At 43.7% G+C, this 16,253-nt stretch overlaps 1 protein-coding gene across 2 annotated transcripts in view; it reads right to left on the reverse strand.

The window, feature by feature from the left end:
• LOC110399414 (beta-1,4-galactosyltransferase 3-like) overlaps positions 1–16,253 on the reverse strand; it is a 20,359-nt gene extending 4,106 nt beyond the window's left edge. Inside the window, exons 1-6 of one of the 2 annotated variants that reach the window (XM_021398058.1) lie at positions 15,559–16,251; positions 8,786–9,021; positions 7,713–7,903; positions 6,794–6,916; positions 2,922–3,020; positions 1,262–1,988 (exon numbers count right to left, since the gene is read on the reverse strand). In XM_021398058.1, the coding sequence (XP_021253733.1) occupies positions 1,847–1,988; positions 2,922–3,020; positions 6,794–6,916; positions 7,713–7,903; positions 8,786–9,021; positions 15,559–15,796 (1,029 nt within the window). In that variant the 5' untranslated portion in view covers positions 15,797–16,251 and the 3' untranslated portion in view covers positions 1,262–1,846. Of the gene's footprint in view, positions 1–1,261; positions 1,989–2,921; positions 3,021–6,793; positions 6,917–7,712; positions 7,904–8,785; positions 9,022–15,558 lie in introns of those variants that run through there. The other variant, XM_021398068.1, reaches the window with a different exon arrangement.

Consider the following 16,253-nt stretch of genomic DNA (forward strand, 5'->3'; position numbering starts at 1 on the left):
AAGCTGCTGCTGTTTGTGATTCTTGTTTTATCCATACCACTCTTATAACTGTTCCAGTATGCTCTGGGATTTCTGCTAAAACCCTGATTAGAAAAATTCCTTATTGTGCCTGATCTGTCTTTATCCATGCTGGTTGGATATGCAGTCCCTGGAGGCAGCTGCAAAGCTGGGGCATTTTCTTTTAGGAAACTGTATTAAGAATTACATGACAAAAAGCAACTTCATGCTATAGCATTGAAGAATTCCTCTATCTCTGGTTGACACATATTACTCTAACTGTAGAGAAAAATGAAACCTTTAATAGATTCTTGGGTATTAGGGTGATAGATGCGGCTTTTTAGTGAACGGAGAACAGGAATTTGACTGTAATATATACAAGTAACAAGGTAAAAAAAATCCTATCTTACACTTGCAAAATAAGTGGGGCTTGTAGGCAACGCTATTGATAGACTGACATAGAGAAAGAAGACAAAAAGGGCAAGGTCTAGGACAGACCATCAGCCTTACTTTCAGGTAAGTACAAATGCATTCTTGCCAGGGTTGAGTTAGGAAGAACAACTATTGCATGGGGCTGGGGTAAGTAGAACGTAAGGCAAGATAAGAAAAGGAACTCTGTGAAACTCCACTATCAGCAGGGACCAGTACAAGGAACCTGGCTGAAGCCGGAGTAACTCTGCAAAGCAGCAGTGGGGTGAAAAGGGCAGAGTGATGAAGATGTCAAGCCTTCATCCAACGACCACCAGGAGGAACAACAACGCATGCACCAGAGGGAGGGACCGTATGCAAAGGAATTCCCAGGAAATTATGAATATGTAGATGGATCTTGGGAAACCTGCTGAATATGTATAAGCTTGGCTTTTAAATATCTAACATTTCTGCCCCTGGTTATGCGAGTTTGGTAGGGCAGGGACCCCCCCCCCTTGCACCTGGTGTGGGTGCAGCACTGTAATAAACATACCTGCTTTGTAACCTAATCTCAGGTTATGGAGTTTGATTCCACAAGTCAGGGTCACAGCTTTAGCTGGTGACATATGACTTAATTTTTCCTCTAGTATTTCATTTCTCAGAAGAGTTTTAATTGAATGCAGATCAACCTTGAGAGATAATTAACACTTGAGCAATGGCTGAAATGGTAGATTAATTTCCATCTGCTGAGCATAGGTGACAGTCTGAGGCCTCTTTCAGTGTGAATTACATACAGCTACAGTAAGAATGCTCACATTCATTGATAAGCTGTCCAGATGACCAGAAATTTATGCTCTAGTTTCATCGAATCTCAAGGCAACTTTCTCCTTTATTAAAGTCTTATTAAATACTCTAGAAAAACCTTAATCCAAACAGATGCCTCAACATTCTTGTCACAAATTCACAAAAAAAATATTTACAGAATTGTAACAGGTTTCAACATCAAGTAAGTTCTTTCTCAAAAAACAGCATTTCAGAGGACTAACAACAGAATGGCTTGAATCTCACTTACCAGTTGAGTAAGCAGCAGGACAGAGCCATCCCATTATGGAACAAAGGTTCCAGAAAACTTGGGTTCAACTTATTGTCAAGGAGACAATCCCTCTCCGGCCTGAGGCACGAGAGGTGGATTTGGCTCAGTAGTTTTCCAGTGCTTTAAAGGACTTATACAGTAAGCCAGATCCTGTTTGTAGCTATCATGCCTCATTCCTGAAGCCTTTTCTTCAAAGTCTCCTACACTCCAAAGAAAAGTTCAGTGTATGAAAGAGAACAGGATTAGGCTCAGGTGCTGCAGACTCTGCACCACTGCTGGAGGTAGAGGCTGAATACCCATAAGGATCCCGCCACTGTGAATTCAAACTCCACTTTAGTTTTCATTAACTTAAGAGAAGGGGGGAACATATCCAATGTCCACAGTAATGTTGGTATAAAGAGGATGCTTTGTTCTGGAAAGGAGCTTGAACTCTAATGAGTTCATCCCATCATCCTTCCACATTTTTCCAGTGTTGTGGCGGGAAGCAGGCCTGAAGAAGGGAGAATAGTTGCCATTAGAGAAAAGAGAATGGGTGATGATTACAACTGATGCTTTGAATAGAGATAGCAGAAGAAATGGTATTCTAGAGGGCAAAGGTTTAGCAGATGAAAGCTGTCAGCAAAGCCCCAAGAAAATCCTCTTCATGTAATTACAAACCACAAAGAGAGAATGCTTAACAGGGTTGGGTTGAACTTCATGCTGAGTATTACACAGAAGAAGGATAGCATGGACTGGATCCTAATCAGAAAGGGAGACCGAGGGGGTGGAGACTGGATTCTGAAAAAAACAAGAACCTGGTAGCAAGCATAGAGACCTGGGAGTGCAACAGAGAGGCTTGCAAGAGCAATGAACGCAGACTGCAATAAGTAGGTTTAAGACAGGGTTGTTATGGAAACCTCAGTTTAAGAGGAGGGAGGGAAATCTGCACTGTCTCTATGAGAAACCTTCACACTTGCCCCAACACCCTCTTCCACCATTTTTGTATAAAACTGGGTCTTTGCTAAGGTCTGTCATGCATCTTAATCACCTCCTCAAACTACAATACTGCTTTCCGCTATTTTAACGACACTTTGTAAATCTGCACAAAGAGCCTCTTCAAACAGAAACCTGGTTTACAAGTCAGACTCAGATGGCGTTTTCCCTAAATAATTTGATGCTGAGGTTTGATACCTGCCTGGCTAGCAAATATCCTTAACGTCACACTAAGTAAGAAGTAGGAAACTAGAAGTGCATCTACCCTTCAAATGCAGAGACAGGAGCAGCACAGATCAAGTGAAGCTAACTGGGAGCTTTCTTTAAATAGCAGCATTAAAACAGAAAAATAACCAGTGGCATGAGGTTTACTTCCTGCCTTTCTTAAGGATGATGAGGTAACAGCCTGCAACAAGGAGCAGTCTCTGAGCTGCCCTCCCTGAACAGTTACCTTCTCCAAGGCTCTTCTGTCTCTCTGTTGTAGTCCATCACTTTGTAGCGTCCAAGGTGCAAGGGCGTCCGGACAATTCTCATGCCTGCTAACTGGATCCTGTAAAATAAAGCATAAAGAGTTTGCTTAGCTGGCAATGACATCCTTATTCCTAAAAATTGCACTTCGTGTGACTTAAGTCATTCATTACTGATGGCATCTATGTTAGCTTACCAACAGAAACTGACAGTAATACTGCTAGACCTAGCAAGCCTTTGTTTATCACAGAGGACCTCTCATATTCACAGGAATTTTCCTTGCAGAAGAATGAAAGTGTGCTCAATGTAGGTTATCTAACTGGCACATCTGCAACATTTGATTGCCTTCTGTTGTGACCTGGTACAACAGCAAGCTCCACTGAAGCAGGAATGCTCTAAAGCTAGAAGAGGCTACAGAACTGAAAATATTTGTTAATCTGGAGATAGAAAATGATTGCAGCCTTCCATTGACAGTAATGACATACTAATATTTATTTCAGTTTTAAACAAGGCACCTTGTTTGGCATCGCTTACTGCAGATTCGACCAAAAAGACCAGAAAAAGGAATACTAATGTAGTTTTGCTGTTGCAATTAGTGTTGCAAGATTAACTCTTTCAGGATGTTTTTTGTTTTTTAACATTCGCTTACAGTTTCAAGAACCCAGTTTTTCCTGTAGTTGATAATTTTAACGCAGCAGTGGTTCCAATTAGAATAGTGTTTTATTTCTAATAAAAGGTAGGTCCTGCTGTTTACTGATGTAAGCACTACAGTCTGCAAACTGTAAATAGCAGCTTTTTTTTTTTTTTTTTTTGCTAATTCTGTTTTAATGAGCAGTATCCTAGTGTGAAATCTTTACAGAACTTCTTTTGGACATTTTGAAGCCAATTGTCAAACACAAATTAATTTTATTGTTCTATCTTCAGAAGTACTAGAGCACTTCCTAAAATCCAGATGCAATACCCTAACTTCTTCAAAGTGAGACTTCAGTATGTAAATAAATCATTAACAGCCACTGTCTATGGACTCCAAGTACCTATGGAATGGAACACTGCCACTCATAAGTTTTCAGAGAAACCACACAAGATTTACCTTCCTTCAAGAGAGGGCAATCTGGGGATTTACATATCCTACTTGCCTTGAGAGACTTCTGCAATGGAGTGCAGAACTGGTCTGACTCTTCACCATTGAAAACCACATTAGAGGCCTAAGCTGTACTGAGAACAGTGGAAGAGACCTCCACTGTAGTGCTTGATTTGAAGATTTTTCCTGGCATTCCCTTCCTTTAATAAAGGCTGAATCCCTGAACAATCATATATAGGACTGCTCCAAAAGTAACACCTCCTATTTTATTATGTCAGCCCACAACGTCAGAGGCAGATGTTGGTGGTACGGCAGTAGAAGTTGAACCTTCCCACCAATATTCCCTTACATGTTGTTGCCATGTGACAGATGGCAGCAGAGGGGCAGTCTGACAGAATGGTGCCTGACATGGGAGTGCATATGAAGCAAAGGTGCGTCATTAAATTCTTCCATGTAGAAAAAATAGCCCCCACTGACATTCATCAATGTTTGCTGAACATTTATGGAGACCAAACAGCGGCTACGAGCACAGTGAGGCAGTGGTGACAGCAACACGAGAAACAAGCTGTAAGGATAGGTTGCAGGAGATATAGTTGCCTTTAACGAGTTTCAAATCACCAAAGAAAAGTAGTGGTCACAGTCTGATATTAAAGAAGGAACAGCTTACCCCTGTCTGAGGACCAGGACTCACTGTTAGCTCCCACAGGTGGCAATCTCCAAGTAGATATGCTTCCCCTTCAGTTGCCAGCCCCTAAATGCTGTAGGGGTGGGCCCTGGGTCCACTCCTTCCCATCACACAGGTGAATTGCTCACACCTGTGCTCACAGGGCTGCCCAGACCCCTTCACCAGGTGCTCAATCACTGGTTCAGGCCATGACCTAACAGGATCCACACACAAGCCATGTTCTGGACAGCTACATGCAGCTGTTACACCATGAAATGAAAAGCGTCAGTACCAGCTTATCTATGTGAATTGGCTGATTATGACCAGGGCAGTGTGTACAGAGCTGAATATCAGCTTCAGTGCTTTGGAAACAATGGTGGCAACATTGGAATTCCACAAGATTTGCACCAGGTGGTCTTGTTCACAAAGGAATAGAAAGAACACCATAGGCAAGCTTGACAGGACATACTGAACCAATAGAAGGCTAAAGGTGACAGTTTCTCGTCATCACATCATTACCAGTGACAGGATGTGGTGTCACCACTACGAGCCAGAGTCAAAACAGCAGTCCAGAGTGGTGATGGATGAATCTGCTGTCAAAGAAATGTAAGACACAGTCCTCAGCAGGTAAAGGGTTTTTTGGGAGAGGAAAGGGGTGATCCTTCCAGATTTCCTGGAACTCAGAGAAACCATCAGCTCTGACCACTACATCCGAATACTGACTAAGCTGAAGGCTTGAACTTCCAGAGTCACAACAGAGAAGAACACCACCTTTCTCTTGCAACACAATAACACCAGGCCCCTTACCATTTGAAGACTGTGGCACACATTGCCAGTCTTGCCTGGACTGTCCTACCACACCCATTTTATAGTCCAGATTTGGCAACTTCTGACTTCACTGTTTTGGCCAACGGAAGATGGACTACATGGGCAACATTTTCCTAGTAACAACACCATCATAACAAATGTGAAACAGTGGGTCACCTCCACTGTGCAGATTTTCAGGAGCGCAGCATGCAGGCTCTTGTTCATCACTGGCAAAAAAATGCATTGCAAATGCTGGTGACTGTGTTGAAAAATTAGTGTTTTGTAGCAGAGATTTTGCCCTAGTAAATAGTGCTGTTGTGTTTTGTAGCTGTTGTAGTTTCCATGGAAACAAATAGGAGGCATTACTTTCAGAGCAACCTATGTACAATTTTAGCTAGCTTGCTCTGAGAGGAAGAGAAGGATTTCTGCATTAACCTGATTTCAATTCCCAGAAGAATACTGCTTTTTAAAAGCTGCTAGAGTTCTCAACCAGAACATTTCACCAAGACTGTAGCAGTGTGCAAGACCAAAAAAAAAACATAAGGCCTTTATTGCCAGTTTAGTTTTTTTTTTTTTAACTACCCTATTAGCTTGCCTCGGTGCAAGATGGTACACAGTGCAACTACAAAGGTGAATAAAGATACAGCTGTGATTTTGTACTTGAAGAATTCGCATTAGGCAAAGTACCTGCAACTAAATTCATTGTGTTCACTTCTATTGCGCGCTGCTGCCATAGCAACCAATATACAAGAAAAAAAATAAGTGTCAGATTGTGCTGTCACTCACGGTAGTTCACAGACTTCTCCATCACTCAGCACTGAAGACAGAAGTTGGAATTAAGGAACACAAGGAATTCTGAGTATTAGTGACTAGGTAGTATTTGGAACAACCCACGTGCCCCATGTAAACTCAGAACTGTTTGGGAATTAATAAATACCTTCTTGATATTCTTGTTTATCAAGTCTATAGATTCCCTTCCTGGGGCTATTAATGTCAGCGGGGTCACTTGTCAACTACTGGTGGCTACAACCCCTTGGAAGCACTCCAGAGCAAGTGCAGGCACAAGGATGTGAAGTAACACGTTGTCCCCCAGTATCTGAGGAAAGCTTTGTTCTCCGAGGGCACAATGATTAGTCATAGATTCTGATCATTTTCTGACAGCAATCACGCCCACTGCCAACAGCATCTGGATTACAATGCTGCTGCAAGCACGTTAAGGGACTGAGTCTTTTAGTTCCTCTCTTACAGAAATGCCCTGTTTTTGACTTTGGTTCTACTTTAAGCCTGTCTTGTCAATCAGTACCTTGTAGCAATGTCATCGTTTTCACCGCCATCACCCCAGTATGTGTTTGGAAACCCATTCATCTTCATGTAGTGCTCTGGAGTCAAAGCAGATACACCTCCAAAAAAGGACTTATACGGAAGGCTAAAATAGTGAGAGGGGAAAAAAAAAAAAAAAAAAAAAGCATCAGTATAAGGGCTTCAGTCCTTCAGAAACAAGCAACATCATCCAGGTCACAGACGTTAATCTCATCCCTTACAGTTTTTCTGCAGAGGCAGATGGATGCAAAGTGGTAAGCTTAGAAGTACTCCCAAGGGAAGTTTTAAGCCCAGAATTAAGAGACACTATTTACTGAAACCCCAAACAGCAAAATCACGCAATTCCTACCTCCCTTTGAGTAGGTCTAAGTGAAGGTGGTTTGAAAATTAACATCTCCAATTAGATCCAAACACCTATATTGTACTACATATAGAATCACAGAATTGCTCAGGTTGGAAAAGACCTTCAAGATCATCAAGTTCAACTGCAACCTAACCATACTACCCTAACTTTAACAACTCACCACTCTATCATGGCCCTGAGCACCACATCCAAACGGTTTTTGAACACATTCAGGGATGGTGACTCAACCACTTCCCAAAATCTTCCACATACTCCAGTAATTGCCATCCCATGCTCTTTATTGTGGAAACAAAAACAAATCTGCCAGTTATTTGCCAAGCTAAGCTAACAGTGGAGCAGGGAAACACACGCATGGAATTGTTCAAGACTACATGTTTAGGTCAGCAATTCCCCTTCCTGGGGAAGCCGCAAGTGCTAAATCTAAAAATGAAAACTCCCACTTCTTGAAGGTTGGATCTTTCACTATCCACGTTCATACTATCTATCCGGAAAGAAAAGAGCAGGATACATAAATTTCAAAGCAAATGGAAGCACTTACTTGTACTGAAATTTATCCATGGCACTAGCCATATGTTTGGGATAGTATTCGTCACAGACATAGAGATTATAATCATTCTCAGGTACCAGGTCTACGTCATGCAGAAGGAGGCAGTCCCAGTCTTCATCCTTCAGGGCTTCCCGGACACCAATATTAAGTAACTTTGCTCGGTTAAACGTGCCATTCCCCACCTGGAAAAGAGGATTTATGTTTCTCCACCAAAACAACAAATAGGAGAACTCAATTACAATGGGTATTAGTGCAAAAGCCTTACTCATTTGAATGACCCTGGAGTGAATTACTATTGTCTGAGAATTTCAACCCCTAGACTACCAACTCTCTTAAAATATTCCTCGCAACTGTAAATTGGCAATGTGTCTAGTGCTATGTACTACTGGCATACGAAGAAGGCACATTTTTAAGAGACTGGTACATTAGTCCTCAGGTTGACATACATATGCACATCAATACTTCTGTCCTGACTACTGCTTACTAAAGCTTAGAAAGGAGAAAACAGATCTCTGTCACAAACAAGAAGCTTCCTCTCTCTCAATCAGCTATCAATCAATGAACTCCAAACTTATCCTCTCTCCACTGACGTTTTGCAATACCAGTCCACCACCAATTACTAATGGCTGTTTAACCTGCATGGGCTGGCACACAGCAAGGTCAAGCCAGATGTTTTCACTTGATACAGTCTAAAATTATCCAACTTCATCTTAACATTTAGTCTCAACAGTTTTACTCAGCAGCTGTACTGACAAGCCACTGACAGACAACTCACATTCAACTCCTGAAGAGCTGAAAATACAAGTTACCACTTAATGACAGCTTTATCCCTCCTGGGAGGAAAAAAACCAACACAACAAATCAATAGCAGAACAATGATCTTGTCAAGTGGTAAGATATTTCAATCAGTGGTAGCCACGGAGGTATGATGGCATGTAATTTACCTGCTCAACCCAGGCATAAAGTGGTACTTCCGTGTTAGAAGATTCACATTTCTTGTTCAAAACCTAACCTTTACGTGGAAAACTTAGCCACACCACCAGGCATATTTGATTTAGATTTACCTGCTGAATCAAGTAGATTCTGTAGCTGAGCTGCTGGCGCTGCAAGAAAGGATGAATGTAATAAAGAAGATGGTGAAGGTATTTCTCCTGGTTACTGTATGCTACAAGAATGGCAGACTTGTAGCGGGCCAAGCAGTGAGGTGGTCTGTAGAGGCCTCCGGACTGAACAAAAGGATTTTTATGGATGATCATTCTTTCACTAGGGAGCACGTCAAAAGTGATGGTTAATGGACCAACTGTAAGGAGAGGCAGAGGAAAAAAATAAAAATCAACCTTAGGAATGTTTCTCAACTTGCATTTAAGAACACTGGACCAGTTGCACACGGTTACTACAGGAGACACCAGATCTCCTCTAGACCAGAACAGGTAATAACGCCACACGGATGTGCCCGTGTGACAAATCCCACCACTATCTGACCACAGCGGTGCCAGGCCCAGCACCAGGCCAGCAGGCACCTTCCAGAGAGGCATCATAGCCACGTCACAGCCAACAATGCACTCCAGGCTCCTGCACTTTGCTTTTTCTTGGTACTGGCTCCCTAGCACACAAGCAAATCTGTCTTCCGTTGCTTAGTGTATCCTTCAATAAGTTTGTTCACTGTAGGAGTACAGATGAAAACAAATCTCAATGACAGGCTTTTTTTTTTAGCTACCTATGTGGAAAATGTCTGTAAGGCTCTTTCAGATTCGATTCAAGGACGAAGATGTCCATAAGGATACTCCGCAGGTTGGAGGGAGACAGATTAAAGCCTGGATGAACACAAATGATTTGGGAAACACAAATGCTTTAAGAAATGTTAGCTTTATCTTAAAAGAAGTTCCAAGTTCAATTTGATATTATAATCATATGCCACAAGGGCTGTATGTGCTGTATTGTTTAATCATATACACAGTGCTAGGCAGGTAGCATTTTACTACTGAAGTTTTAGGAGAAGCAGATAGCAGAGCTGAGGAAGAAGCTAGGTATTTCATATTTGCAAGAATAGGAATGGGGCAGCAAAAGGAACTACACATGATAGCAACTCTAAGTAGATCAGTTTTAAACACAAAACATATCCAGTATGCACAGCAGTTTTTACCTAATTAAAAAAAAAAAAAAGGTATCTTCTCCAGATGGGAAAAGCTTGAAAAGAAAAAAAGAACAGTGCAAGGTATCAATCACGGTTTTAACACAAGTCCTGCATAGTAACAACATGAAAAGACTGTGATTATTTCAATGCCTGTTCTTCTGGGTTGCGAAAGAAGGACCAGAACTAGCAAAAGAGGGATATTTGCATATGTATCAGGGTATCTTAGTGGTTTTCCAAACACTTTTCTCTAAGAAAATAACACAGAACAAAATTAAAATACATTCTTTACACAAGCTAAGAAGAAACCTTCACCTTAACTACAATTAAAATCCAACAACCTGATCGTCTCATATTATGGTTTTACGTAGGTCCAATTCTCTGCAGGTCATGCTACACAAGGACAAGGTATTTTAGCACCAGAAGCCTGGGGGCTACTTCATTTATTTTTGCAGTCATAAATGAGATTTTTTTTTCCCCCTCTTCTAAGCTTGTAGCTAACCCTGTGGCTGTTTTGAAGTGAGCTTTCAGTATCTTCTAAGTCACACTCCCTCTTAAGCACTGAAATAAATTATCCTCTCATGAAACTTCTGATAACGAAGCCTAGGAGAAATAGAGTAAGTGTTTAGGCTTGGCATTCGGTAGCTTTCACATGAGCAGAGAAAGACACGGGTTTGCCCCAGGTCTAATACATATTCAAGGAGGTGAGTCCAAAAGGTATTGAATGTAGCATTGGCTGGAAGAAAAGTCTCTTCTACAAACCTAACAAAATAGATAAATAAACAGTCTGCATTCACCCACATCCTGTTTAATTGACACAAAAGGAACTGACATCCCTCCAGCGGTTGCCTGTTTCACAAGAGAATGAACAAGGCTCAGGGGTTGGCTTTGGAGTAAGATTCAAGCTGGCAATCCAGAACTGGGAAACACTTTGCTAGCACACAGAAACTATAAACCTCATGTTTCTGATGGGCAAGCTTAGAGGCAGCAACATCCTCCTCTTCCTTCTCTAGAAGTGTACATAACTGCATTCCCTCTAGGTCTATCTAAACAGCCACTGACTCCATCCCTTGCACAGTCAGAAATGGACTAGAGGACCAGCCCCTGTGAATCCCACTTCATAGTCTGGCTTAAAAAAAAAAAAAAAAAAAAAAAAAAGCCACACAAAAAAACCAAGACAATTTTGTCAGCAAGACAGCTGTCTCTAAGTATCACTCATAAATCCTTCCTTCAGTACCTAAAACACACGGGGGATTTGACTTTAAAGATGTTACCCTAAGCAGCCAACTGGAGTACACTGCTGTACTCGCGTATCTGAAACAGAAGTTCTGCAGAGAATCATGCCATGGGCCCATGAGTCTAGATCACGTTTACTGTTAGGATTTTACGATGTTATTACCTACTTTTATGCAGATGGTTTCCTGCCCCATCTTTAAGAGCAGCACATTTCAATCCAACGTTGTTTTAAACCTGTATTTTACACTGCTTTTCAGATTTATGAACTCCCCTGACGATCAGTTCTTTTAAGTTCTTCTAGCTAAAGCATCATTAACTACCAATGTGATGACAACTGGAGCTTGCTGAAGAAACGTTATCTGCAGATTGGATTTCACGTACAGATCATTGCTCCCAAGACAATGTCAGAAAGGGAATTAATACTTTTTTTGTTCTCCCATAAAGCTGTTTTTGTTTCCCCTAACACAATCCCTGCTCTTTGTATTAGAGTTAAGGTTCTGTAGCAGTAATCCCTAAATTCCAAAAATCAGATCCGATTCTGGACATAAGGGAAAGAGTAAGGTAACACGCATGAGCTTCACTCCTGTTGTCTCCTTTCATACCCAGATATCCAATACATGAGGGTAATATCTACACTTCCGAGGCTTTTCAAGGCACCACGTTCTTCTGAGCTGCCTGGCTCCTTACATCAAACAACTCTGCTCTGAAACTCATTCCTATAAGCTAAGGAAACAAAGAAAAGAAAAGAGTCATTAAAACCTTCGATGTATCCACAGACCTCTGTCTGCCCTACCCCTCTTGGCTGTAAACTCAGTTCTGGCTCTCTGCTGTCCTTCCCAGCCAGCTAACAAATGGCTAATGCACTGTAATCTGATGAAATCCCAGATGTGGGCAGAGCAGCTGCAGGCTGGACCAGACAGGGAAAAATAAAACATCTTTGGGAAAGGACAGGAAAAGAAAAAAAAAAAAAAAAAGGAAAAAAAAAAAGCTCAACCATCTTGGCCACGTTAGAAAGCACAGGACTCCCATTCAGACAAGGTACAAAATGCTGCGCAGCCACAGTTAGGTGGACTGGGAAGTGGTGGTTGACGCTTGGCTGAACATGAGCCAGCAGTGTGCCCAGGCGGCCAAGCAGGCCAATGGCATCCTGGCTTGTACCAGAAATAGTGCAGCCAGCAGGAGCAGGGAGGTGATTGTCCCCCTATACTCAGCTCTGGTGAGGCCGCACCTCAAGTACTGTGTTTGGTTTTGGGCCCCTCACTACAAGACAGACATCGAGGCCCTCCCTGGAGCATGTCCAGAGAAAGGCAAAGCTGTGAGGGGTCTGGAGCACAAGTGTGATGGGGAGCAGCTGAGGGAAGGGGATTGTTCAGTCTGGAGAAAAGGAAGCTCAGGGGAGACCCTATTGCTCTCTAAAACTCCCTGAGAAGAGGCTGTGGCGAGGTGGGGGTCAGCCTCTTCTCCAGCATAAGCAGGAACAGGATGAGGGAATGGCCTCAAGTTGAACAAGGGGAGGTTCAGGTTGGATATTAGGAAAAATTTCTTCTCCGAAAGAGTGGTCAGGTGCTGGCACAGGCTGCCCAAGGAGGTGGAGGAGTCACCGACCCTGGAGGTGTGTAAGAAATGTTTGGACATTGTACTGAGGGCCATGGGTTAGCGGGGGAATAGTGGTTGGACTAGATGATCTTGGAGGTCTTTTCCAGCCTTGGTAATTCTATGAAAATCAACACCTTGACATGACCAATCAATTTCCTCCACCGTCTGGCTCCTGAGCTTCTTCTATCCCTGAGGAGTGTTTAATTAACAGGAAACTTCAGAGCACAGAATTAAACCCCACAATTCCCTGTCCATATTGTTAGCAGGGGCCTGTGACAGCACATTCCCTGCCTGTAATATGTTCTAGGCAACACGTCTGAGTATCAAGGGATCTATTAATTTTAACCAAATCTATTCCAACTTAAGGAATTGCATTACTTCTAAACACTTACGTGCTACACATTTAATCCAGAATGAGCAGCTCTAATAACGGAGTTCAATACGAAAGAGTGAAACTTGCACAAGCTAAACAAACAGAAAGAGCAGCACAGATTAATACCTCAGCCAAAGTGCAGCAGCACAAAGTATATTACCACACTCATACTGTACATATTGCTTCTCAAGTTGGGGGCCACAAAGGGGTCAGCAAACACCACTGAGGGTTAAAAATGCAAGCCCAGCTCTCCCAGGGCAGGGAGATTTATGCTGTTATACTTCCTTAATTCTTGCGCTGCTGCTCTGGAAGTGGATTCAGGTAGTTGAGAAGAAGGCAGACAGAGCTTCAATCTGAGCCTACATTCAAAGAATTAGTTAAATGACCGACTGTATACGTAAGTGGAGAAAGCACTGCACTTCATAAAAGCCCCGATCCAGAAACCATTTATGCCACTTGGCATGCTTCCAGTTACTTTAACGTGTTTTGGAGTGGACACAGTGAATTATTACCAGCTCTGAATAGGAGACTGGAGTCCACAAAATTGATTTGAAATCTTATTAAGTGGGTTTATGAAATTAGTATTAAGAAGCATTGTTCTCTCTGATGTAATGATTCCAGGAGAGATCAGTCTCATGAGAGATGATAACAACCAATCAAGACGTTTATGAAGTATTTACTGTGTGATGGGCACAGATAAATTAAGGGCGAGCACCTTGCAGAGCGGCATGCACCTTTACAAGGGAAAAGGTAAACCACAAAAAAAAAAAAGCTCAGAAGAGGCTGGCATATAGGAATACAAAACGAATATCTTATTTCTTATATTTAAAAGGAAACATCACTGAGTAGAAGCTATGGCAGAACACAGAATCATAGAATGGCCTGGGTTGGAAAGGACCTCAAAGATCACCTAGTTTCACCCCCCCTCCTGAATGCAGGGTTGCCAACCACTAGACCAGGCTGCCCAGAGCCATGTCCAGCCTGGCTTTGCATGCCTCCAGGGACATCTTTTTTTCCTCTTAAGCTCGATCTGTATCAATGCTCCAAAATATTGTTTAACAGCTATAACACTTCATATTCTCCATTCTAACTTTTTAGCACAGCAAAACTCCCACAGTCCCTTTGCTTCGTAGTTTTTCTTTCACCTACGCAGCCTTACTGTTTGCTTCAGCCTGTAACTGCACTGTTTTCATGTTACTGCTGGAGTACGACACGCAGGCCAACCCCTCTCTTCTTAATACTTCCAGGAACGGGGAGCAGAAAAGATCTTAACGTAGATTTCCTAGCTCTGACACCATCGATTACTTTTATGTAGTTTCACTCTGCATCTGCCTCCTCCACATACATCATCACTGCTCTTGCTTATCTGATCGCTGGCAGACAAGCTGCACAGAATTACACCTACTTTTTAAAATTTAAGAACAAAGCTTACTCATTTGTTCAGGACAGTAGATTCTTGTCAGTAATGGAAACAAGCAAGGTACACGTCAATTTCTGCTGTTTCCCAGTAAAACAAGGCAGTCTGAGCCACAGAATCAAAGCTTCTCAAAAGAACTGATAGGCTCTGGTTAATGATGAACAAGAGGCTATACTAAGACCATTATAACTGACACTTGTGCAAACAGACCGTGCTATTTTAGTAAAGCTTAATAGAGCTGTTTCCAGGAGAAGTGCTGAAGCACATACCAAACGTTACCACAGATACTGCAATTCAATGAACTTCAGCAAGAGGTAGAAAGAAAACTCCACAGAAGAACAAGCAGCGTTACAATCTCAAAAGGCTCAGCTGGAAGCAGCCAGCACAGCTCAGTAACCCAAGCAAGCAGCTCAGCACAGGAGGAAGCACAGCCACAGTCTTCCACAACACTTCCACCTGTGAGCCAAGGTCGGCCCGCTCTCTCCACGTTCCATTTGCACAGAACCACTTTCCTAGAACAGCAGCACAACTAAGGAGCGTGTTTTAGGACAACTGACATGCACATCGAGGCATACAGAAACGTGCGCAGAATGGAAGAACAGCTCAAAGTAACTTACTGTATGTTCTGCAGCAGAAGAGCCACAGCAGCTGCACATGCACGCTTATGGGAAGACTTTCCCATCTGGGCTACCTGGGTGGAAGGGATTCACTAACACCAGATGTGCATCACCACTGCCAAACTTGCTTTGTGGTTTTGACTTGGCATTTACTTCATTCAGGAGATGTTTTAGCAGAGCAACAGCTGAATTAATGCCGCCTCAAAGCTCTGACCCAAGGAAAAAACAGGGCACAGCCTGTGACCTGACTTCAAAGTGCAAGGGGGACGTCGGCACGCGTTAGAGACACATAACCATCTCAGAGGCCAAAACAATCACCACTAAAGAGCGAGGGGCAGAGATACATTCTCATATAAACCGCATGTAAAATGCTGAAAGCTAGCATCGAGTTACGCCGAATTTCAAGCGTGACACGAGCCCCAGAGAGAAACCCCAGGAGTCACAGGGAGTCAGAGGTCGGTACGTACCGGCGATGGGCGAGTGCACCGAGCAGTAGCGCAGCACCGCCCCGCCGCCAGCCGGGGCCAGCAGGCTGAGGTTCGTGTACACGTCGTGGCTTTTGGAGTAATCCAGAACGCGCTGCGACTCCAAAAGCCCCCGGAACATACTCGAGGCTCCTCCTCGGTACAGTATCAGGATGAACACGGCTTGGAAGACGAGCAGGAACAGCAGGAAGCAGGGGTTCTCCACACGGGACAGGGACATGGCTCTCGGTCCGGGTGCCCGGCGCTCGGGGCTACATGGCTACGCCGCAGCACCTCGGCCCCTCCCGGCACCGACCTCGGGAGGCGGCAGCGCTCCCCTCCGCCCGCACAGATCCGCCCTTCCCGATGCTGTGGGGGAGGAGGAGCGGCTCGGGGCCCCGGCAGCGGCACAACCGGCCCGCACGGCCCCGGTCCCTCCGCCCACCCAACGAGCGCCCTGAGGAGGGGAGGGCGGGAAGATACAGCGCGCGCGCACCCGCCTGTGTGGAAGGGGATTCGGACTCGCCCCCGAGCGCCCCTACGCCGGTCCTTGTAGACACCCGACCTTCGCCCGCTCCGTCCCGGCTCGAGATAAAGACACGAGCACCCTCACCCCGCGGCGGCCACCCCTCACAGCCCACTCTCTTCTTCCGGAGAGACTACAGCTCCCAGAGCGCCGGGCGGGGCGAGGCGAGGCT

The sequence above is a fragment of the Numida meleagris genome, chromosome 1 (genome assembly GCF_002078875.1).
Source record: "Numida meleagris isolate 19003 breed g44 Domestic line chromosome 1, NumMel1.0, whole genome shotgun sequence".
Lineage (NCBI taxonomy): Eukaryota > Metazoa > Chordata > Aves > Galliformes > Numididae > Numida > Numida meleagris.